Raw genomic sequence first — 27,005 nt, 5'->3', positions numbered from 1 at the left:
TCGATGGCATCCTATCCATGGCAAACAAAGTGTTACTTAAATTATTTGTTTTACAGAATGAATTTTATTTTCTTTTGCTTCAAGAGGTTAGCTTTTAAATTTAGACTTCTCACCTGAGCACAATGCTATTATCAGCTTAGGTTACCATTGCAAAGGAACAACTATTATATATAAAAATATTACAGTGTGTGTTATAAAACGATAACCTTGCGGTAAAGGTACCTGTGTTTCAGGAAGGACCTATTCTATAATTACGGTGTGTTCTCCCTCGCTGTCACCAAACCACAGAAAGCATTATACAACGAAGATATCCTATTCTCTTATCGTCAAATAAACATAACATATTGCTCGGTGCGGATTTTAATTGTATTTTTCGTAATATTAACACCGCAGGTGTATTTAACAAATGGTGTACCGCATAACAGTTGGTGAAGGAGCTGAACTTGTGTGACACCTGTCTTGGCCATTATAACATAGTGAAGTACACCTATAAGACCATCTCCATTCAATACAGATCAAATCGATGGCATATCTGTAAAGCTTTACGGAGACAGATGGTGAAGACAGATATTAGAGTAGTAAGTTTTTCTGATCATGTTTCTATTTATTTTAAGCTGAATATTGCGCCCGTAGTTCTGGAAATATATGCTAATCATATAGGAAAGTGAATTCCAAATTGTTGTACAACATAAACTTCGAGGGTTTCCAGACTAAATGTAGATATCTTTACATAGCAACAACGATACTACTCATCCTTGAACCAATGATGGATGAATTACGCTAAACATTGCTATCGATTTCCTTCCAAATGATTGGACGGGAAATACAGTGTAGGGGTAATTAGGCTTTATACATGTGGATATATTATTCAGACGCTTAGTGATTTACAGTTCCACAATGTTTCTTAAAATGACCGAAATAAGAAAAGCAAATAAAGGGCATATTTTTAAGAGGCGAAGAACTTTAAACTGGCCAGACTGTTTACTGTGACAGGTGACATTACAGTTCTCGGTTGTTTTGAAGTTAATTCGGTTTGGCAATTCATCATAAATAGACTCACGCCTTTGCAACGTTTGCAAATTGTGCAGAAAACCGTGGTTCAATTCGACAAACTCATCGGGCATTACGTGCATTTTACGGTGCTCATAATCGTCCATTAGAGCAATTAATTCGGTAAACTACGGATCTAAACGATAATATGCACCCTGTGGAACCATTGAGCCCGTGGAATCATTGATCCGTATGTCTTCAAAAATGATGCTGTTCAGAACGTTACAGTCAACGATGAGTGGTAAAGAGACATGATTACTAACGTTTTCGTGCCTCAACTGATAGATCTTACTGTTGCAGACATGTGGTTTCAGCAGGGCGCGCCACATGCCACACAACGCTCGCCACAATTAATTTACTGAAAGAAACATTAGATGAATGATTAATTTCACGAAATGAACCTGCTAACTGGCCATCTCGTTCGTGCGGTTTATCCCCATTATATTATTTTCTCTGGGTATGTGTAAAGCAGTTGGAAGCAGTAAAACAATTGAGCAGTTGGAAGCCAACATGCAATGCTTTATTGCGAAATACTGGATTTACTGGAAATGTCCGACTTACTGGAAAGAGTATGTGAAAATTTCGCCTCCAGCTTAAACTATATACGAAATGGGCACGATGGAAAAAAGCCCGAAATCATATTCAAGTATTAATAATACCGTAAAATGATCTATCAAATAAACCAATTTCATGGATATAAAAACATTTTTCTGTGTTTGTTTTCAACATAATGTTCTCCGCCTGTAAGAAAGAACCTTTTACATAATACTTCTCTCATTAAGCTGTTGAAAAAATAACTAGATAGTTACACTCTTGGAACACATGCATTTATAAAACTATAATGAATGAATGTCATTTTATTAATGTGAAGACTGAGCACAGCAATAATTTCTGTATAATTCCTCCAAATTTAGTCAGATTAAAATACGACAGAATGTATATACCTCAGATCATCTGCACCTGGGCTTATATGCCTCACTCACCTCACTTACCTGGCCACCAATTCACCAGCACGAAAATAATATATCCTATGTCATTGGAATGATTATTTGGAGGATATGTCTCCTCTATGACTATGTAGGTTTATCTGGAAAATACCCATGCCAAAATACTTTTAGTCGGAGTTCGCAGTGTATGGTATGCGATGCTTTAAGACTTACTTCCTACAAACGAAAGAATGTATCGTATTGACAAAGTGCAAACGGAATTGTGTTCCGAATGTGATACATTTGAGACTGTGCTCTATTATCTCACGTCCTGAGACGAGGCTTAATCACATCAAAAAATCTATTCCATGTTTGGCGAAATATACCGGCAATTACCTCACAATGTCTTATTGCATGACTGTATATGGTACCGATACACAGAACACCGCCTAAAGTTATGATTAACTAGTCTTACAATTTTTCATATGTATGGTGAGGAAAGCTACGTGTTCCATAGTTGGTTATTGTGACATCTACACATGCAGCGTAGAACATTTGCAAATATGCGAATGAACAATCTTATTTAGCGAACTTTCATATTAATCATAAGATCATAAACAAATGTTATTAATTTATACATATTTACATCTACTACTTTAACACCTTACACATATTATTAATAGATCTATAATTCTTTCATGATGTCTCAGTGGTAGAGCGTTTACCTATGGTGGATGGGGTTTGTGAGTCGGTAACCGACCGAAAAAGTTTTCGTGTTTTCTCTGGATACTCCCGTTTCAGCTCATGTTCTCATTTTACCAACTATCCCATCATCGCTCACTTGCCTTATCATTCGTCTCACAAACTGTTAAGGACGTAATCGTGCTATGTTAAACTGAAAGATTTAGTTGTATTTAATTTCAATCTATACCCAGTGTGATATGCACGATCTTCCACTGCACGGAACGAAAGATGTGTTCGAATAAAGAGATTGACGGGGAATTGGATTAGGTCCATGAATGAGGATAAAGATTTATATACATATTTCCTGCACTTGCTCCATATTTCATATTGTCAGATAATTTTAATAATTTTCTAATTCAAATATAATTAGTGCTTCTTCTTCTCACTTGTAGTGTGTAGTGACATAATACATTATACACAAAAAGAAGGATAATGTCCTTGATATATGGCACTAATTGGGCAACACTCTACAAACAATAGAGATTAATCTTAAATTGGTGAGATTTCTTATGCATAAACTGTACAGCAAAACTCTGTTTCAATGCTCCACCCGCTTATTAACTGTCGTCTCCTTGTTGAAATGTTCGTTTTAAATTGTATTACATCTATCCAGTCGTTAGTGATAAAGGCAAAAGTATTGGACCCAACCTGTTAGAGTTATAGCACACACGGGAGATATCTTTGCTTTTTTTGTACATTATAATTGTTCTGCTCCCACTACCAAAGACACAGCTTACTTTAACGTGATGTTTGTTTGCTTTTGTAAGATATAAGGACATCTCGAGATTTCTCATTCGATTTATCGGCACACCAATATAATTACTCACGAGTAATGGATATACAATTGCACAAAATAAAGATTGGTCTCAAAAATATGAAGTATATAACTTCTATAACACTCATCAGACTGGCTCCAAGGAAAAGAGACACAACTCCTCCAAGAGATACTGGAATAAAATGAAATTTGAGTTACTTACATTTATGCATATGATAATATAAAATGTATTTTCCTTGCTGCTATATTTCACATACACATTTTGTTTTAATACGTACTATTTAACATGTCCTACACAGAATACTTAAATAGAAAATTTTCTCATTTGTTTCGTAGTCTCCTGAGGAAGTCAGCTCCTTATAAGCAAATTTTAATAAGAACTGTCTGTGTAGAATTGGCAATACGTTATTAGAAAATTTAATCAGATATTAAAGTGTTTTAATAATATTTAGAATTAAAATACAATTTTTTGTAAGAATATGTGACAAATTTCCATGACAAGAGGAAACTGTTCAAGTTATATTGTGCTACTCGTATAAACATTTCCTGAAGTGTAATAGCTTTGGTCTGATTTTCTGGAAGTTGTAGGGCAAATATACTAATGGGTCACGTAAGAAATTATAGGGAGTAGGCTTGGCAAAAAATGCCCCATCTGACTTTTAATTTAGATTTTGACTCTAAAGATTTTGTTTTATTTTTGAGACTACAGGAATACTTGATGGGAGAAAACTGAGCAACGGAAAGACGAACTGCAGACAGTATTCATATCTTAAAAGTAAATATTAGATCCTTTTCTAACTCGGAATTGAAAACTGAACAACTGCTGACAGAATATTGTAGATTTATCTGCTGATTATTATCCTAGTTCTCCCTCCTTATTAAAAAAAGCGAATACATTTTCGGTATGACATAGTGTTTATTAGCTTTGGAGAATGTGCACAAATAATACCATGACAAATGAACATTGTCTGAAATCTAACCGCCTGGAACAAAAATAGTGTTTCGTCTAGAGCAGGGTTTCTCAACCTGGGAGGTCACGACCCCTAGAGAGGTCGCGAAGATAAGCGGAAGAGATAAGTATAATTAGAATCTAATAACGGAAAATTTTTAAAATTTTATTTTGAATTTTGTTCTGATAGGCATATTTTTATTTTTATGCCTACTGTCAAGAAAACAAAAAATAGGTCTACTAAACATTTTCAACAGGTGCAGATTTGTTAAAAAATCAATATAACTGAAGTAGGTACGATATGAAACTAATGAGAATTGCATATTGAAATACCAGAAAAATACAAATGCAACAAAACCTTCTTATTGAAATACAATTAGAATTGAAAACTAGTGATATACCTGAGCATGGTGTAATTTTGCTGGTGCGGCAATGTCCGATTCGCTCTTCGAAACGCACATTATCAGGTCATTTTCAACTGACAAGCGATTTCTTGTCTGTTTTAATGCTTACCTTGGAAGAAAAAACACTTTCCCACAGACACAATGTAGGAAATGGAATAATTACTTTTAAAGCAGCAGATACTAAATAAGGATATTCCAGAACTTGTGTAAGTCTTCGTTACAAAAAACCAGTTGCAGGGATTTGTCGCAGAATAACTCTATAAGTTGGTCAAGAAGTTCTGAGGTTAGATCAGCTACTTCGATGGTTTCTTCAATGATGGGGTTTAATATCCATCTTGAAGCACCACTTTTACCGTAGGGAATATATTATTCTTACTGTATCCACTATATACAAGAAATGGATTGTACCACTACAGAAGTAGATAGATATCAGCAAATTCTCCACAATAGGTATATTAAAAATCTCACACAATCATATTACAAACAACAAATTATAAGGTGTTCGCTGACAAGAGGATGTGATAGGATGGGGGTCGTGAAAGGAATTAGGTTGAGAACCGCTGGTCTAGAGTAACATTGAAGATTTGGAAGAGAGTAATTTCGACTTGGCACGATGGTTGAACTCATTATGCCGATGGCATATGGGTACATTCTATTGGGCAAACACTGGATTAACTTAACTATGCTTTTAGGTGAATATGCAATAATATCTCCTAGTATGGTTAATGTCCAATTGTTTTGACGTAACTATGCAATGTGCCATTCTCTGAAATGTATTGTTTGAAAGCAGAATTAACTGTAACATCGTTATTATAATACATCAGTTATAAGTTCTGAATCGCTTTCAAGTACTGTCGATACAGCTTGTTATGCCATGTAGTGTACGAAATTTGCAATTAAATTAATTAGACCTCTTTGTCTTCATAAAATTGTCTTTATGAGACTTCAGTACATGTTGCATTTTATTAATTAAATGTATTGAGAAAGACATTACCAAGCTGAAGAAATGAATTGACTTTCAATGTCTTAAATTAAATCATTCTTACCAACAATGTCCAAAGGATCGTGTACTACTTTCAGTCTTGTTCTGAATTTATCTAACTGAAAGATGTAAGTATGCATTGGATAATAAACTTCTTGTTTTTCCTTCGATCTGAAATATAGAGACCAGGATATTAGTAACATCCATTTCGAGCAGGATATTAGTAACTTAATTTTTTATGATTAGCTTTCCTCGTAAGCATCGACTACAACTAATATTTTCACTCCAGGTGTGTGTGCGTGTGTTAATGTGTTTCTTTATTTCTCAGAAACTACTGGCAAGGTCCAAACGAAATTTGAAGGGACAAATAATTCATTGTATGGAGAAGAAAGATCGCTGTAGTTGGTGGCCGAGTTCCGATATGCAAGGGTCTGGCTGTGCTTGGATTACCTTGAATGTAACACATTATCTGTCTGTAAGTACTGGCAAAATGCGAACGAAATTTCGTAAGACAAATAACTCCTTATCTAGAAATAGGGATCGCTAATTTGCTCGTTAATCTCGGTTAGTAAGAGGGTGGGTCCAAGCAAATTTGCTGGAGCAAATGTCCCCTCATGTATGGAATAAAGATCGCTATCATTAATGAACGAACTTTGTGAGGCCCAAAATCGGCTTGGCTGCGTGTTCTATTCCATAACGTTTCAAGCTGGGGGCTCTGACTTTGGTTCAGCCCTGTTGTATATGTTTAAGAAGGGTTATCACATTTCTCCTCGCAAATGCCTGCCTGGCATTGTCGAACAAAATTATAATGATAACAATAACTGAATGCAAATTTCTAAACATACATGCAGTGCAGAACTTATGTTGACATTTTAAAAGATAGTATTTTTTTTTACAGTACTCGTAATTATTTGACGATTTTGATTAACAAGTAATTCATATAGTTTACGAAATAGTTTTATAATTCAAATCAATCCTATATATGAAGGATGCCTGACAGCCCTATGCTTAGGCCTGCCATAATTTTTGGATCCAAAATAAGGACAAGCCTTAAAATGATGACCCATCAAGAATACAGCGCCCAGGCACGGAATAAATATTTTGAAATTTCTTACCTAAAAATCACCTTTTTAGATTATAACACAATTGTTTACTGTAATACTTAAAACACTATTGGAAACTAATATGTTTTATATATTTTTCATTATCACAAATATAATAAATCTAGTTACGTATATCAAATCTAACCAAAAGAACCCTGGAATGGAAAAATGAGACACTTTTTAAAAACACTTTTTAAAAGTATATGATGGAAACACAATTCTTTTCGTCCGATTGAGCGCCCTAGTGGCTAAGCGGTTAGCGTACGCGCCTTGGGCGTGGGAGACCCGGGTTCGATTCCCGGCGGGAGCTCATGTGGTTCGGATTCCACGTTAATCAGTAGATCCACGTCTCATATAGCCTCGCTGCTGAAAGGGACGCTAAACTAAAATCAACTCAACTCAACTTTTCGTCCGAGATTTTAGCGATTCCCAACTCTGAAATTTTCGGTCACCTCCAAAAACTGTCAAATACGAACATTTTCCTATTTCATGCTTTGTTGGATACAGACATGGACACGGACCCAAAGATACAAACAGTTCGTACAAAATACGGAAATATGGCAACCCTACTTATGCTTAAGGCAAGTATATTCATTCTCATATTCATGTATAAATAAAGATTGTATTAACACATTATGTTATGTTGGCAATAATTTCATATATTTCAATAACTTTAAAGAAGAATCGCATTTTTAGCATCAATTCAGCTATTATGTCAAACTCTTAAAAAATGAAGAAAACTTAGAAAATCTGGAAAAGTTTATAGATCAAGCAACCAATCAGAAAGCAAAAGAAAAACATAAACAATCAAAAGACTTGAAGCTGCCCAAAGTAAAGGAAAAATAAATTCTTAAGTATATAATGAGGTACATTATTTAAAATTTTCATAAAAGAGGGTTTCTATCAGCATTTCTGTACTAGGATGCTCTTAAATGATAATGCTCAAGTACTTCGTTTTTGTAATGGAGTTACTTGTTATAAAGTTACCTCTTTATAAATCCAATTTATACCAAAGTTCTAATTGGAGGGGCGAATACCGAGGAGTATTCAAAACGGTAAGTTTATTTTATACGATTAGTGTTTTGAATGGAAAACTGATATTCAAGTTTCTCAAAATATATCGAGTTAGTAGTGTTTATGAGTAATATAAAACTAATATTGGTGAATTTAGAATTTGAAGTGAAATTGTTAACGCATTTTCGTAATGCTAATGTGCTATATTATTTCATTTAACGGACCTCGAATGTGTTGGTTGTATCCTGGTTGTATTTGTACTGATACTAAAGCTACGTTTGATAAGTTTGACATATATGTTTGTTCATTTAGTAATTGTAATTTCTATTATGGATTAAAGATAATTGGAATACTCTGTATTAGCATAGATCAAATTGTATTCTATGAGCTGTTATCTCATTATTTGGATTATTTTCTTTATTTAATCAATGGCTGTAGTATAATTTTACACTCTCGTACCCAGTGACGATACCAAAGTCTAATTTATGTAGGCAGTAGGTACGTTATTAGTAACATTATTAATCTTAGGGATTTAATATTATGTAATTACAAAAGAATTACAAAAAACGTACCAGAAAAATACAAAGCACTAGATAAATAATTGGACAATGATAGGGTTGAGAACACGGATTCATCAAGAATCCAGATAATTTTTTAGTTTCCTTTTAGACAATCAGATTTATTTTCTTCCAAATTGTGGAGTATGGCCATAGAAGCATTTAGTTCTGCTCATGTATGAATATTCAGGGCAGGACAATTTAATTCCTCTCTTATTAATGTATGGTATCTTTAAGTATAGAGTTCCTTGATGAAGAATTGACGCCAAATAGATATTAGTATGACAGTAAATGCAACACAATTTTTCTCATATATGTGCATTTCAGGAATCATGTATTAGATCTTGTAATTATACCATTTGACGAGTTCATTAAGTATGAAACAAAGTTTTTTTTGCAGCCTTCCCCACTGCTCTGCAGGCTACCTGTGGAAATACCTGGTATCAGGTATTCGACTTCGGAACACGAGACGCGATTTACTAAAGGCTTGACTTCCGTTAAAGAGAATGGACCGATATTTAATTGTCCTCCATATTTTGGTGTTCGTTTTTCGGTTCTATCGAATTTTAGATATAATTTATTAAATGTTACAAAAGAGACAAGCATACAGCTTGGAAGGAAATCTTTAAGGCTCGTTTATAATGCTAATATGCTAACGTCGCTCTTTCATATTGAACCTCATTATCCGTTACATGTTGAGATAAAAGTCATTGATATTACATTTTCTTTGAATATAGCGCTCTGACAGCGTGAATTTGGTATCCTATTTCTCACACGTTACGCTGACTTAATAAAGGACTTAAATATTGCTATTAGAATACCATAATACTACCTAGGTTTCTAAATATTTACATTTTTGCAAATTTGTGGTCATTAATATTTACCACAGTTTAGCTTTTCCTCTGCGTGAAGCAAAGTGACTACCTAATCGTCTTGATTATGTGTTTTTTGAATACCACACAATATTACTTATTTGTCTTACTTTGAAGGCAGATTAAAACTTATGAATTATGTGATATAAATGCAAAGCGCTTTATATGTACAGGTATGCTGCATGAAACTTATGTCCAGATATTGACTCTTACTCATCTCAGTGGATATCATCCTGGACGTTTCCTTAACCAGCAATATTTCACAATATGTTCTATTTTTCTAATTGCCCTGTCGATGTTTGAGAATTTGTTCATAACTGGACGTATGTCAATTTAGCTCTTATCGATGCCAACTAAATGGTTGTTTAATACATTAACTTCAAGTGTTGTTTGGAATTCTGAGCCACGTATTTGCAATCAGTTTTCCGATTACAACTGGCCTGATATTAGTCTTATCATCATATATTCGAAGTGTATGGTTGTGTTTTATTAATAACTTATATCGTACCAACATTACCGTTTGCTGTATTCATAAAGCAGACTGTAATACTTATGCACTTACCTTGTATTTATATACTTGCACATCGTTTGTCGCAATGAATTTGTATTACACTACTCCCATCTGAAACTTCTTATGTGATTTGCTTGCTATGATCTGTCGTGAAACACTTTAATACTTCCTAATCTAATCTAATAAGTATAACGTGGTAAAGCTGGAGTCTGGTCTAAGAGTACATGAAGAAGTGGCTTGCAAGATTCTCATAAATCGCTTGAGAAAGAAATACGTGAAATGAAAGAATCTGTTTCTAAAGTGATTGAAAGGCTTGAGGCCAACATTGACAAATTATCATGTGAAATCAATCAATTGCAGACCTACTCAGGTCATTTGGAAGAAAGAATCGAAGATTTAGAAAATAGATCTCGAAGAGTGAACTTAGTGTTCTATGGTGTCGAGGAGAGTGCAAGTGAATCATGGGACGAAACGGAAAACAAAGTGTGGAGTGTGATTAAAGATAGATTAAAAGTCGATTTGGCGGATGATGACATTCAAAGAAGTCACCGTATAGGAAGAAAAGTAAGTGGGCAAAGTCGTCCTATAGTGTGCAAGTTCTTGCGAGATAAAACGAAGGAAGCAATTCTTAAATCTAGGAATAAATTGAGGGGCACCAAAATTTTATTAGTGAGGATTTCTCTTTTAAAGTTAGACAAGAACGCAAAGCCCTTCAAACGTATGTTAACGAAGCTAGGCAAGGAGGGAGTTATGCTTATTTGCAATTCCGGTATAGGTGCATCGATGGGAAGAAGTACAAATAGCGATAGAAATCTTTCCAACGTGCCAAACAATCCTTCTGCCGCAGAAGAGCCTGAGGCAGGTCTGGACGAAGTTGTCAGTGTGCAGAGAAGTACTCCCCCTTCACTACCCCAGGGAGTAACCGTACCAAGCAGATCCCATTGAAGCGGAACTCGAATTTCAATCGGTGAGAAACAGGTTTCCAGGAACTGCAACTAGTAAGTACCGCAACACAGTTTTCTGCTAATGAAAGTAAAAATACATTTCTCGTGTTAAACAATGTGAACTTGACAAGCGCCGTGAAAAGTTCAAGGTCAGACTCAACTACAAAAACTGATGTTTTAAATTGTGATATAACAGTACCATATAACCAGCATCGCACTATTAAACTTTCAGTGTATTACCAGAATGTTTGTGGTCTCAGAGGTTAAAAAAGTCAAGAGTTCTTTACAAGTATTGTATCGAATACATACGATATAGTAGTCATTAGCGAAAGTTACCTAACTGCTAGTTACTCAGATTCTGAAATATTTCATGATCGATATTGTGCCTTCCGTCAGGACAGAAATTTTGAGCTGCTTAACAAGAGTAAAGGGGGTGCTTAAAAATATAATGTGTACTATGTAAGTTCCTGCGATACAAATGTGGAGTGTGTTCTTGTTAAATTAGTATTACATTCTTTAGATGTATTTGTCTGTGCCATTTATATTCCACCGGATTCAAATTTAAAAATATACGAAGAGTTTTATCAATTTATCGAGAGTAACTGTCCACCAGGAAGCACAATTCTCTGCATCGGAGATTTTAATATTGCAGAAATTACAAATTCTTGTTTTGATCTTATGTCCTCAACAACCAAGTGTAAAGATATGTATAACTTTATGTCCTTATACAATTTATCATCATTCAACGACATACAAAACACAAATGGCCGCACATTAGACCTAGTACCTTCTAATATCAAAGATGTAGTTGTTTCTAAAGAGTATTCACTTGTTCGAGAGGATAACATCACCCAGCAATTCTAGTATCTTTAACACTTAATCATATTGCTAAATTAAAGCAAGTTCCTAAAGCAACTGGTTTCAACTTTAAAAGGGCTGATTTCACAAAATTATATATAGAACTATCAAAATTATCTTGGGATTGCCTTTCACAAAATGATGATGTTAATTGTACTGTTTTGAAATTCTACGAAATGATTTATAACGTATTCAGCCAATGCGTCCCTCCTAAAAAGCACGTCAATGACAGTTATCCGTGCTGGTTTACCTATGATATAATGAAAAAAATCAATCGGAAATCTTACCATCGTAAAAAGTGGAAAGAGGGGCAAAATAATATTTCCTACCGTCGTGAACAGTTCCTGAAACTACGAAAAGAAATTAAATCAGAAATTTCGAGAGCGTACAAGGCATTTATTTCATATTCTGAATTTACTGTAGAAAAAGACCCACGGCAATTCTGGTATTTTATTAAAAGTAAAACCAAGCATCTTTCGTCAGATTCTCTAACATATAATGGTAACGAGTTAAAACATAACAAACAAATTTCTTAGGCATTCGCGCATTATTTTCAGTCAGTATATAGTAATGTGCCCGCTAAATACGACACGGATTATCTAATAACAAATAATTCCGAATGTAGTATATTAGACACTTTTCATATAAAGGAAATAGAATTAGAGGAGATTGAGCAGGCTATTAAAGCGCTGAAATCTAAAACATCTTGTAGTATAGATGGCATTCCACCGTATGTGGTGAAGGGCTGTTTAGATATATTCAAGCATCCACTCCATATTATCTTTAATATGTCCATTAAAACCAATATATTTCCGGATAAATGGAAAGAAGGTCTCATTTGCCCTATGTAAATCTGGAAACGGGAATGAGATAGAGAACTTCAGACCCGTAGCCATCCTATCTTCGTTTGGCAAAGTTCATGAAACCGTATTATACAAGAGATTTTAAACCATGTAAAGCCTGTCATATCTGAACATCAACACGGATTTTTGAGGAATAAATCCACAACAACCAATCTAGCAATAGTAACGGATTACATAGCAACAGAATTAGACAAAGGCGGTCAAGTGGACGTCATTAATACGGATTTCAGTAAGGCTTTCGACAGAGTTGATCATGACGTGCTACTACAGAAGTTGGTATCTTTCAATTTTTATAAACGAGAAATAGAGTACTTCGGTTCCTACTTGTGCAATCGAGAGCAAGCAGTCTGTTACAAGGGATATATTACCACGAAATTTACCACATTATCAGGCGTTCCTCAAGGATCCCATGTAGGTCCGCTATTATTTCTTCTTGTAATTAATGATATTTCAACCTATGTTAAAAACTCTCACTTTCTGTTGTTTGCCGATGATCTCAAATTATATTTTAAAATAAGCACAATAGATGACTGTACACAACTCGAGCAGGATTCACAGGGTTTTAGGCAATGATGTGACAAAAACAAACTTTCATTGAATATCTCTAAATGCAAATCTTTATCGTTCTCAAGGAAATAAACTCCCATAAATTATCCGTATATAATTAATGGCATATCTCTGTGTAAACCAAGTTCAGTTAAAGATTTAGGAGTAATTTTTGATTCAATATTGACATTCTCTCATCACATCGATGCAATCTCTAACGCTGCATTCAGAAACCTGGATTTTATCTATAGAATGAATAAAGAGTTTAGAAACGAGTCAACATTCATTAAACTTTATAATTTATACATAAAGTCCCGATTAGAATATGCGTGCGTTATTTGGACACCGAACGTAGATAAATACAAGCAATAGAAAAGATACAATTTAAATTTCTAAAAATGCTTACGTACAAGAAAACAGCTTTCTATCCCACACAGATTCCCTACGTGGACTTAGTAAGGAGTTTGAATTTCCTAACGTTGACGAATCGATTAAAGATGTTTGATTTACTACTTTTATATAAAGTATTAAATAATAAAATTGACTATCCAGAGCTACTCACGAAAATATATCTGAGCGTTCCAACAGGCAGAGCAAGACCAGGGAATGCTGGTATATTTTTCTATGAAAGGGCACGAACAAATATTATTAGTAAATCTCCGCTGTGGAGAATGTGTGACTCCTACAATGAATTAAGTCATAAAACTGGTGTATTAGATATATTCAGTATGTCAGAATATGCATTTAGAAAGAGGGTTACTACCGAGTATCTGACACTCGAAGTGAATTGATTAATTGTACGGGTAAATGTATATATGTCTATGTATGTATTATTCGACACTATAATTAGGCATTAAGATTGTTGTGTTGTTTTCTAAATAAATAATAAATAATAAAAGAAGTGATTGATATGCTTCATTGAATGTAGCGACAGCCGAAGCTGTACAGATGACGTAAGAGTGTTGGTATTGTTGTGCCACGCTACATCTGGGAAGCTGGAGTGTGTAGCGGTAATAAATAAAAAATGCGTAACACATGGCATTCCAGGATCTGTAGGTTATCATAAAACTTTTGTGAAGCTGATAACTGAGCGACATGTCCATGCGTAATAGCAAGATGAACAAAATCTTCACATGTATAAAGAATAAGTTTGGTGAGTAAAATAGAAAAAGAACATAGAATAACTAGATAACCCAGAAAGCTTTTTATAAAAGTTGAAAATTTCCATACATAAAACATAATGCAAATTATACAAATGAATAGTGCTAATCATTTTCATAGGAAATAGTTTACAGAATAATAGACTGGAAAATGAATAATATAAAAGATTTAGTTTTTCTTGTATTGTCCATTTAAGTTTGGAGCATATTTTTTCTAATTGTCTTTCTGTTCATTTTCATATTGAAGTTTACTCATTACAATATATGGTTTGAAGTGTTTGATCTGCATACTCTATGATTATACGTTTAATAATATTTGATTTTGAGATACGTTTTTTTTAAATATATTGCTAAGGATGCTAAGGAAAATATTGCTAAGAAAATTATTGTATCTTCATAAATATTAATGCTTTAGTGTAGGTTTAAAAAAAAGGATTTGTTACACTTAAAATCTGTTTAGTTTCGTTGCATCTTTCCCTATTTATCAGTTATTTTAAAGTTTAGATAAGCGTCAAGGACCAGAAATGCCTTAGATTCAAATCTTGTTTATAGTTTTTGTTCCAGTCCAATTTGAATTGTGGTTAATGTTCACTTGAGTTTTAGCTTCAGATAAACGGATTTAATTTTCAAAAATAAAATGAAATATGAATTTAAGATTTATAAAGCCTTAAAATAATACTGTATAATTTTAGCATTTTCAAGTATCCTTTGCTTTAGTAAAAGGGTACTATTGCATTTTAGTAAAACAGAGGATGATATGAAATCCTTACCTTTCCCTGCTACTTATGAATCTTTGAATTTAGGTCTTTATTTCCACCTATCAGATATATTTTACCTATAAATATTTATATAAACATTTATTTACATAACACTACCATCTGTACACACACTTGAACTTGTGAGGATACTTACAGAACTGTTGTCACATACATCATGGATGCCCTTTCCTCTGTGCAACTCGGCAAACAAATGCATCCCGAATTTTTATTTTCATCTGAGAGCCGATTTTCATAATGCTTTTCTGTAATAATTTGAATATGTAAAGTTATATGTTGTATGAGCTTTACATAAGCGCAATGAATATTATTATATATATATAAATGGTAACACTATCATCAAGAATTGATTGAATTTTTCTTAAGAAATAGACAGTTATTTCCCACAATTAGACAAGATAATCTTACAGATTATATGATTACGATGTTAAGGTTTAACTATTAGAAAAAATGATTGGTGTCCTTTTTGGTGATATATTAAAGACGGAGGTGAGAAGAGAAAATTGGCTTCGAAGCAATTATACTAGCATAAGAACCACATTTTTACCCACAATTTTCTACCTAAAACACTGATTTTAGCTTTGAAGTATAGAGATTTATAATTGAAATCAACAAATGATGATCAACTGCTGAAAATTTGATTTTTGTACAAAGAAAATATTTGTGAAACTGCAACATCTTGAGCTATAAATTTGGGGACAACTTGTACGAGAAGTGAAAAGCAATAATAGCGAGAGTCAGGAGGTATTTCATGTAGAACATTGGGAAGGACAGGATCTAATAAGATACCAAAGTATGTAATTTCAGAATACAACAAAATCTTGTATACATACTTACTCATGTTATACGTACTAGTGTTTCTATATCTTTAATCTTATAGACAAATTTCCGGTTTCAGCCGAAAATAAGCCATAAGTGATTGAGTTTGAGCATGGGTAGTAAATATCTTCCAATTAAGTTGGGACAAACGAATATCAACATCAGAACACATATTTTCTAGCATATAATTAAATCTTTATGATACTGTTTAGATCCTCAGAACGGTAAACATTTGGGTATTTGTATTTGAGTATGCAAATTGGAGCATCAAACATGATGGGTGCTTAATGTTTATCTCACAGAACAGGCAACTCTTCTCACACGACCAAGTCTACCTAGATATATACGTGCTGAATTGTTGCTTATTGCGCCACTAGTCAGAATTTTAACGTCAATTACTGGATTAAGTGGCCAAAATTATGAACAGCTCTGGGAAGTATTGTGCGTATTCTTTAGGCTCTGACGAGTGCAGAATTTATTATAAACATTATAATAATAATTTCTGTGACTGATCCGAATTACTAGAAATTAAAAATTATATTTCTGGGCTTTACAGCATGTATGGCTATTTTACTCTATTGCGTGTTAAAAATGACATCCTCGGCGAACACACTACCCGGGGAAATGAGAATACAAGAAATTAACGGAGAAGGGAGGAAGCGGCCTGGGACCTTCTATGTCACGTACAAGTCCAGCATTTGACTGGTTTGAAGAAGGGACAGCTACGAAAGCTTCATTCAAAATGGCTGGTCTGAAAAGGCTTTAATATCTTTTCTCACCGGTGCTCGAACCCAAAACCCTCTACCAAAAGTGAGAGTGTTATAATCTGGGGAATTACTAACTTTTGTGACTTAAATAATACATATTTACGGAAAAGTAACATAGCAACTATTTTTTACATACAGTTTCGATATTATTTAGATAAATACAAAGTGTAAAACATTTGAACTCGATGAAACCATAGCAAGAATAAGAAATTATGATAATGAAATATTTTTAGTATTGTATCTTCAATTAAAAATAACTAAATCGTTTCTCTTTTTATTATATTCCTCATATAATCATATATATACGATGTCCTTCAAACTGTAAAATATAAACGACATAAGACAAAGATTCACTTTAGATATACATAGAGTAATTCGGGGCAGGTGACATAGAGGTGAAGTGAATGGGTTAGTGATATGTGATAACAAAGCATGGTCAGTGTTGACTTTGCAAAGCCCCGTGTGTTCAGTGTTGAACTTGGGGCTGACAAAGAAGGTAATGTATAGAGGAAAGAACGAACTATTAAATGCAGCGAGTAGGGACAGCAGGGAAGATGAATAATTTGTAACATTTTTGTTGCTATTGTAATATGGAACAGTAAAAAATACTGCAATTCTTCCCTGAAGTAATCTTGTTGTACCCAATACTTCTACAGAGGCATGAGGAGATTATTCGGTACATGATTATATAGATGTGTCTCAATATATTGTGAATATAAAGCTACAAAACATATTTTGAGAAACGACTACGAGGTGGGGTGAAGTCACTGACATAGTTTGGGGTGATGTGAATAGTTGGGTTAATCATTTCATATTGTGTGTATGTATGCCCCTCCGAGTATTGACACATACTGAACACTTCCATCGGAACAGTTTTTCGGAAAGAAACACTGCTCCAAACCACAGTCTCGTATAGGAGAAACCTGGGTTCAAGACCTATTGGGAACTCACATATTGTACTTTTTCATGTAACATCAGACAACTCAATGCCCCCAATCGGTAGTTTGGACACGATCTCGGATTGATATGTCTATTTGCTTCTTAAGCATTTCTACAACAATAGTTATGTACCTTTAAATCATGTCGGTCTTCTTTGTTACCTGCATTCTCATTATATAGCAGTCTATATCTTGTTATTTACATTATGTCAAAGACACTTCTCATCACTTCACCCCACATGTATATTCACTTCACCCCCACTTGTGAGGTGAAGTGAATAATTTATCTTTTACGATTCATTTCTTTCTGTGCACATTACTTCAGACACGATATTAATCATACTTGGTTTTGAGAATGCAGAAGGTCTATCCTATTAATATATAATTATCAATCAGCCGTGCTACCATTTCTGTGTAAGATTCTTTCACTTTCATGCTTACCATGTTCACTTCTCCCCGAATTACTCTATACACTCTAGAAGTTTCTGAACAAAAAATGCATTTATTCAAGCAAAAAGGTTATACATATGATTGTTTTGTGTATGGAAAGTACAATATCTATTTGCGAGTAACACAGGAATGAAAAATAAATGGACCTTTCTCTTGTCGAAAAACTTAAATCGTTGATTAATCAAAGTAGCCTCTGCTCGTTATTATGACTGCTTGCCAAATTTTCCGTATTGTGTGTATTGGGTAGGATTCATTCTCTACAGTTTCAAGCTTGATTGTAATCTAAGTTTCGTGAACGCACTAAAACAAGTAATTTCCTTAAACACAAACAAACTATTTACTACGCAAGGTAGTGTCTGATGAAGCCAAGGTGTTAGTTGGCGAAACTGTAACACGTATGTAGTTTTTTATGTGAATATATTGTTTTGCTCAGCAAATTGTTTGTATTTAAGTATATACAAAGCAAATCTTCTACTTATGGAAAGTTATTTCCGTAAGCGGTGCACATCTTTCGAAAGGGTCTATCGAGCTCACCCACAATTCGACTCGATTGCAATCAGCTGATTGTGAGGCCACACCAGATTCTTGAGATAACCTGCTTCTCTTTTGTTGACAAATACCCTTTACACAGTCCGGATCAGTGTTATTCCGTCATTGTCTTGTTGTATGATGAACTTACGATCAATAAGCCTCTTTCCAGGAGATACGATGTGTTTGTTCAAAATCAGATAATACTGTTCTTTTGTCAGTGTACCTTGTACTTATACTAAATGCCTTATTTGATTGTTACAAAAGCATCGCCACACCATTACAGAACCACCAATCGTGAATTACTGTTGGCAAAACACACGATGGGAGCAGTATGTTTTGTCATCTGTAACGTTTTATGATTAATATCACGGACCTTGCAATAGTAGATTTAGGCCTTCCAGACGTGCTCGAGACTTTCTCAAGTTTCAGCAAATTGTATAAGATGTCGTTCATTGTAAAGGGTGCTTTTACTATTACGGTTATTTCTCATATTGTGTAACCTTTACCACGGATTGCAACTATTGTTGCTTTTATTTCATTGCTTATTTTTTTCGTGCCGGGTATTATCACACTAAAAGGGAACATTTTACATCTTACTTTAACATACTTTCACAACAAATTTCTTACAGTAGACAACTCTCGAAGCCAAGATCTGATGCAGAGATAAAGACAGCAATTTGAGAGACACCTGTGAGGCTTTCCTGCGTGCGATAGCTTCAATTTGCAGTGCAATGATCGGCTTGAGTCTCACGCGCTCATAGCTTGCCATCATAAAGATGAAATATTTTCGTTTGTTTCCTACGTTTGCCCACAACAGACCGAAAGTCTTCCTCTCTATGAGTCTTAACATATTTAACCTTTCATTTATGAAGAAATTGATGAACATTTTCCAGCTAAATTTTGAAACTTTTTTTTAAAAAATGTATTTGTACAGAAACTTTTTCGGGGAAACTATATATATACTTACGTGACAGTTTTCTCACACAGGTCAATCCTTCATCGTCACAGAGTTTCTGTTTCCCTTGAACGAGAGAAAAATCACGTTAACGTGTATAATATCCACTAGCATACGTTAAAGTCTTTAGTTATTCCAATACTTTGAACTTTTTTCATTATGTTATAGAAATTAACAACCACCTATATATATATATACAGTATATGTATGGCTGTACAGTGGTAAGTCAAAAAACATCATGACGAGTCATTAAAATTTAATAATAGGAAACTAAATCGATGTTAGAATACAAAATTAAGTAGAAGTTTCCCGTATAATTGAGAATGTCCATATTAACTTTTGGAATACAAGTGAACACTTAATTTATATAACAGATTTCTTAAGCCAAAGCCACATTTTACTGAATAATAGCTCAGAAACCGAAAGATGTCATTTGTCCAAATTTTAAATTGCGGTGTACCTTGACATGCTTTTTAAACATATGATTTATGATGTGTATAAACCTGTTGTTTTCGAGTTATTGGGTACTGAATTAGGGGTTTAGGCTTGCTCAGAAAGCTTCAAATTTTATCGTCTGTAACATGCGAATGAAATATCTTCATATTACAATACATCATACTCTCACTAAATTTGTACATTTCGACCAGAATTCCAATTTGGATCAATATTGAGTAGTTTTCATCAATCATGTAGGATATATATTCTCTTTGTGATTGATTATGTTTTATTTCTCTAAAATGAAACGAAGGACGACAGTAAGTAATCCGTTGTTTCTATTACGTAATTCGAAGAGTTTCTGTTGAGCGTTCTAACATATAAATTAAACCAATATTTCTCTTATTCATTTCAGCTTCTGTTAACATCTTGAACAATTAGTAATATATTGTAAAATTCTTCCCTTTGCAGGTGTAGGTAGAGCTAGGTTCAGTAAATCAGAGTCCGGGACAAGTTTATAATAAAGATTCTCTAATATAACACCAGTATTTACAAAATACTACAATACAACTCTCTAATGTGAGATAAAAAGAGGTAGCCCAAGATCGTGCGGTCTTGGAACAAGATCTCTACAGAGCTCTGGGCAAGCTAGATAGAGTGACGAAGGAAACCTCAATACTCTGGAGCAAGCAGTGAGGGGGTTAAGAATTACAGAGGCCTGAAGTAGGGTAAGCAACTGAGGTTGGAATTCCAACAGAACTCCCAGCAAGCTAAGCCAGTGGATGGGAAGCCAAGGGTCCCGCAGCAGACTAGAGGCTTTGAGGTTGTGTTTCTTCTAGAGCTCCAGGCAAGCTAGAGGACAAGTGTCCAATCGCAGACTCGTGCGTGTCTGTTGGATTCTCTCCTGGCGGCAGTGGAACTACTGCTCTCTTGTAGTCATGAGACTTGTAGTTGGTGCTGGTTCTCCGTTGTCTGCTCCTGTAGTAATCCATCGTAAATAGGTATGGTGGTTGTTGTATAGAACAAACACGAGCACGTGTAATGTTCATGAACACAAGCAAGTGGTAGATTACAATATTCTCTAAGAGTATTGGATAATATGAAAATATACGAGAATATACGAGAAAATATACGAGAATATGAAAATATACGAGAAAAAGAAACTCGTATATTATAGAAATAATTTAGCTCATCAAGTAACTGTTTTGTACAGTTTATCGGTGTTGAATATCCTCATATTTTTGTTTTTTAACTGACTATCTAGATGAGCAATTACTTTTTTGTGTTCTTCAGAACGAATTGGAATTTCAATCTTGTAGCTTAACAGATTTCTTTCTTAAAACCCAGTATTTTTATCCGTTGATTTCAACATGTATTTGCATTATTTATTTTAGCACAGAAATCACATTTAATTATTCAAACAAAAATTTATGTATACTGAAATTTAGTCTTCACGAAGCAGGGAACACTTAAGTAGATATTAAGAACAATTCAGTAAAATAATATCTTTGACAGTTCAGTTAATTTGAAAGAGAATACAACATAATTCTTTTATAAATCAAATGACTCAGGTGTTGGACATCGAAAGAGTGTAAATTGTTTTGGAATTACACAATTTGAAAACAACATTTGATAAACTCATAATCTTTCCCTTAAATTAAATAATCATTTCAATTTTGGGAAACTCATTTTCTCAAATTACATTTAAAAATTATTTCATTTCTTTACATTTACATATATTAAATAAGTATACTGTGAACATCATGTTCTATTATAGTTCCTACGATCTATATACTATTATAAACTTAATTATAAACTTTAATTATAATAATTCCAATAGTAATTTTAAAGATTGGAGTGGGCCAAAATAAGTTGAAACTGGCACCCTAATGAATTGGAATTGAAGAAAAAGAATCATATGGAAGATAGAAAAGAGAGAGATATTATGTAGATGCAGAATTGTAAGAAACATCTTCCAAATTCGGGAATTAAGGCGAGAAATAGTCATACTTGAATGACTATATATATATTACTAGGTTTATTGATAGCCCGGATGAGGAGTGGAGAGAAATACAATAATAATAATAATAATAATAATAATAATAATAATAATAATAATAATAATAATAATAATAATAATAATAATAATAATTATTATTATTATTATTATTATTATTATTATTATAACTGTATATACTTTATTGTAAAGAAATTAATCGAGGCTCAACATCTTAGACAATTTTTAAAAGATTTTTTATGATAATAAACAAGAATTAAATAAATACGACAGAAATTTTAAAAAATCTACAATACAAGTAGATCTCGAAATTATGGTACTAAAAGTTTAATAATATACATTTATTTGATTGAAAAAATGCCTTAAAAGAGTTCTTTCAATCAGCAACACTAACATTATAAGTTACATCAAACCATTTAGATAGTTATTACCTTTTGAATAACCAATTAATTTATCTGTGCAGTTGCAGACTTCAATTTGTCTGTCAGTTATGCATTGAGAGATACAAGCACTATAACTATAGAACTTGAAAGCCCATAAACCTTCTGTCTCATCGGGGAATCTGCATTTTCTAGATGCAATAGGAATGGCTCTTACTTCGTCATCTGCTACTTCACTTGATATCTTATAATGGAGCTCACTTTTGATCACTAATTCAGCTCCAGATACCACATTAATCCATATTAGCGGCACTTCTACCGGAGAGGATACTTTTGCCTGAAATTATGAACTAGTAAGAATCGAAAGATATACTCACAAAATACACTTTTATACCAACATTTTCACAAGCAACTTGTACTCTAATTATTGTATTTGATATGTTCTAAAACACAAGATACTTATGCTAGAACACGTATATTCTCCTATTTTCCTTAATTGGCCCTCTTCTCATGTACACGATTTATCTTGGACTATGGTTTAGTGTCAGTCATTACATATGTTTATGCCTAATTCTTAATCATTTTTTAAAATGAACTGGTCAGTCCTTTTATAATATTGCAACTTCAGTGCAGTCACTTACTTTACAGGCTTGGGAGGAGATCGGAAGACGGATGAAATTTACATGCGTACAAGTAAGTTGCCTACTATCGTTAGTTGCTATAGTATGCGGATTTCGAACATTGTGTATATATTACGTAATTCCTGAAATTAAAAATGGAATAGTATGATTATTTTCGTTAACATTCTGTTAAAACGGGATACAATCAAACGATTTGAAATCACAAGTTTGAACACGCTTACGAGCGACTTTTCATCTCACATTACCCCTCTCACTTAATTTTCTGAACAGGTCAAAGTTGGAGATGACCTTGACAAATGAGGTGTTTACCTCTGTGAGATTGTATTAAGTTGGTACGTTGAGACTAGTAGTGGTATTACCATTTTAGTATTGTTACTTACAGTGTATTATCACAGCGACTCATGGTAAAAGTGGATCTGAAAAAGTAGGGGAACGTATGACATCACACCGTCCTCCATAACTGTATCTGACATTGCATCTGACATGTTCAAAATCTCTTGTCGTCGCAAATTCTGTCGAGGAATTTGAAGCTTAAAATATATAAAACGATAATCATGCCTGTTGTTCTGTATGGTTTCGAAGCATTGTCGCTTACTCTGAGGGAAGAACATAGACTGAAAGTATTTGAGAACAAGATTCTCAGAAGAATATTTGAACTTAAGAGGAGCGGGAATGGCGGAAATTTCATAACGAGAACTAGATACGGTAATTTATGCCGTTTGCCAAACATTGTGCGGGTCATCAAATCTAGGAGGCTCAGGTGGGCAAGTCATGTAGCCAAATTGAAAGAAAGTAGGAACGCTTTCAAAATCTTAGCTTTAAGACCAATCAGAAAACGACCATTAGGAAGACCTAGGCGCAGATGGAAATACAATATTAAGATGGATCTTTCAGAAATATGAATACAAAGTAGAAATTGGATCCAGTTGGCTAAGGATAGAAGTCAATGGAGAGTTTTTATGAACGTTGCATGGAACCATATGTCATAGTGTTACTTACTTATATTCTTGAAAATTTTTGTTTATATACGTGGAGAGAAAGTATCCTAATTTATATTTGAGAAAATTACATTACTTTTAAATATTAGAAGATTACAGTAAATGTAATAACACTAGCCTGTGATGGTTCTGTTTTCCAACATTTGATAATGGTTTCTTATGTATCTTGGTGCGCTTAATCCAAAAATGATCTCAGTTTGTTTATATTACGTCAGATTTGTTTGCAAATCGCAATGTATCAAATGTAGTATATGTCGAAAAAATATCACAAATGTGCGACTTAACGAACTTTGATCATCGACATTTCCTTAAGATAACCACACATGACTCACTGATAATCATCATACTTAATGGTCTGAAGCACGAATGGTATATTTTAGTAACGTTCTTTCAAGTGTACAAAATGTCCTGTGGGTATTGACGCATACCAGTTTCCATTGTGAATCAGGCCAACTGTCAGGCTTCGTTTCGCCAAGTCGATAAGTAGTCTCCAATGAGTGCTTTCGTACAGAATATTAAATGTCTGAAACAGTCCACATACATCATTACAGAATACTAAGTCATCTTCCCCGACAAGTTTGGAAGAAATTGTTGTTTTCTGTGCCTGAACCAGGAAAACGAACTGTCCGTTGCGAGCAAATTATTTTCTTTCAGCCTGAAACGAAGCAATTCTGCCGCCTCTTTAAAGAGATGTAAGTCGCGAATCACATCGTTCGTTTCCGATTGTGTACATGGTTGTGGCACAGATGTGAAAGGTTCGTAAGCCTCGTCGTTCTCTTCGGTATTTTCAAGTCCTTCACTTCTGGAACCACCTATGCAGGCAGCTGTTCTGGTTGTATAGGCATGGACACGTCTGGACCATGAGAGGAAGGCGTGACGACGATAGCACATAGACGATGCAATTTGTAGTCTTGATATTGAAGCCGTAAACTCTGGTTGAACAAAAGTAACAATCATAACTGTGCTTTTGTGGTTCGCGCCAGCCCATCGGGACGCCAAATCTGAAATCCTGTTATTCCTCCGTTGACCACCGTGATAGCATCAATACACGTACAGCAAATATAGTGGGGTGTCCATGTTTTGTTTTGATATCCTACTTGTAGACCATACGCGAGATACATTTGCCGCAAGAACGTGGTTATCTGTCTTTTTTCTCTTGACAACATGAGCTCACCCGAAATGTAACAAAAGGAATTTACAGACCTTTTACAATATCTTGACATCATGCCGAACACTATGTTTGCTTCTCCGCCATACACATACGTTTGATCGCTAAGGATACGTACCAACGGTTCTACCAACATTTATAATTGTAGTGTACACCAAGAATAATGACGCGAGTAGTGTTATCTGCTGGTTAATGTTGCCAAGAATTAGTTTACATCATAAACAAAAAGATAACAGGATATTTTATGTCCTAATATCTGTCCGTATGTCTCACGTTTGTGATGTTTGTAGATATATAACACATTGTGACACATTGCGATTTACAAACAATTATGAAGTGACGGACCCAAACTATGGTCATTTTTGGCTTAAGCTCTACAAGATACATAGGAATCCATCATTCAATGTTGAAAAACATGTCACAACCGAAATAATGCAGGCATGTGTAATTAATCAAACGCGAAATAGGGAAACTATGTAAAACATGGAACAGTTACTAAATTGAAGGATTATGCTATCTTTATAGTTTTATAATACTATATGTTTGCTTATGGGAGCAATGCACACTCCAAATTAATATTAATCAAGTTCAGAGTTAGTGGAGAAACAGGGGCATAAGGGAATATAATTAAAATTTTAAAAAGGTCAAGAATTCAGAATGCAAATTCAGGGGAAGTATTGCATTAATGGTTGTTTTACAATGAAAAACATGTAATTCTACAAATGTTACGATTGAATTAAAAATTTAGTGACTGCAAACATTAAAAAGAATATATATATATATATATATACTGGCTGATTCAATAAGAACGTATCAGGCCTATATCGCAGCTAATACTGCACGTAGAGCCGTCAAACAAACAATTGAACTACCAAATCGTATGTGTAAAATGCAATAAAAATAGTAGCGACACCAGTGGCGTCTCGCGAATATCTCCAACGGGGGTAATCTGCAAAATTTGACATGGAAATAGGGGTTATGCCTCCATTGAAACAAACGCACAATAGGAGAAACGTCGAGAGGAAACATGTTGGCATATTCCTTCATCGTTGGCAGCAACACGGTCGCACTACTAGGTGAAAGTCAGAATGTGCGAGGGTGTCCCAAGTCACACTAGGCGAATGCCGGGAGTGTACATGCAAACCATGCCCTGGCCAACAACCGCCGATGCCTTTGCAGGATTAACTCGGGACCTAAGCGAAGGGTAGCCCAGACCCACAATGACGTGGACGCGCGATGTATCTTGTGTACGAACGTACAACATTAAATATCTCCCAAATCCGGGAACATGAGTTGTGGGCTGGTTTGTCGTTCTTTCGAACATCGCACTCATTTATCGTTGCCAGTGATTGTGTGGTGGTACTCTTGTAGATCCAGTAGCTAACACGTACATGACCTTGCTCAAGACATAGTCTATGCGGCCTCGAACAGGCGATTGCTGCTATGTCAGACACAGGGCAGAAGGGGCGACACTGTAGCCAAAACAGTAACACAAGCTTGTAGAGTTCGAGAATGATTACCTCTGCAGTGAGTTAAAGTGGTCCGTGTACTGGATAAGGTGTCGTGCATTGAGTTCTACTACCCCTGTGCATTACAAGCTCGTGACGGGAGAATACGAAACTTCCACAAGCAGTGAAACCTCTTTGATTGTGTTGATGTTTTGAGTGATTATAGTAGGAAGTGTCGGTAGTAATTAACATTCATGCGGTATACGAATTTGGAGGCAGGATCGTCTTTCTTCGTTGCAACCAATAGTTTCTTCTTCCGTTTTGTTATAGCATCGTCATTGTCCCTCATCATAGTTCTCCCCATCCACTGCGCTTCTGTCACAGCAATACGGAAACCACTCTCTTCAAATATTGCGTATGTCAT

The 27,005-nt window shown here is 34.5% G+C and overlaps 1 protein-coding gene across 1 annotated transcript; it reads right to left on the bottom strand.

The window, feature by feature from the left end:
* LOC145692612 (sodium channel protein Nach-like) lies at nt 1-27,005 on the bottom strand. Its single transcript, XM_081767934.1, has 6 exons — nt 26,847-27,005; nt 22,378-22,663; nt 19,507-19,560; nt 15,171-15,279; nt 5,895-6,001; nt 1-3,667 (listed from the first exon to the last, which is right to left on the bottom strand). The coding sequence occupies exons 1-6, from the start codon at nt 27,003-27,005 to the stop codon at nt 3,540-3,542; spliced, it is 843 nt and encodes a 280-aa protein (XP_081624060.1). The 3' UTR covers nt 1-3,539.

The sequence above is a fragment of the Thermobia domestica genome, chromosome 8, assembly GCF_964235325.1.
Source record: "Thermobia domestica chromosome 8, izTheDome1.hap1.1, whole genome shotgun sequence".
NCBI classification, from domain to species: domain Eukaryota; kingdom Metazoa; phylum Arthropoda; class Insecta; order Zygentoma; family Lepismatidae; genus Thermobia; species Thermobia domestica.
This window is presented reverse-complemented; position numbering and strand designations above follow the sequence as displayed.

Excerpts from the sequence above, each read along its gene's own strand:
- LOC145692612 (XM_081767934.1), bottom strand. The coding sequence starts at position 27,005 with ATGACATACGCAATATTTGAAGAGAGTGGTTTCCGTATTGCTGTGACA. Across the intron at positions 19,561-22,377 it reads ATTAATTGGTTATTCAAAAG|GGAAACAGAAACTCTGTGAC; the intron begins GTAATAACTATC and ends CTCTCGTTCAAG. Across the intron at positions 3,668-5,894 it reads CGATCCTTTGGACATTGTTG|TATCTCTTGGAGGAGTTGTG; the intron begins GTAAGAATGATT and ends ATTTTATTCCAG.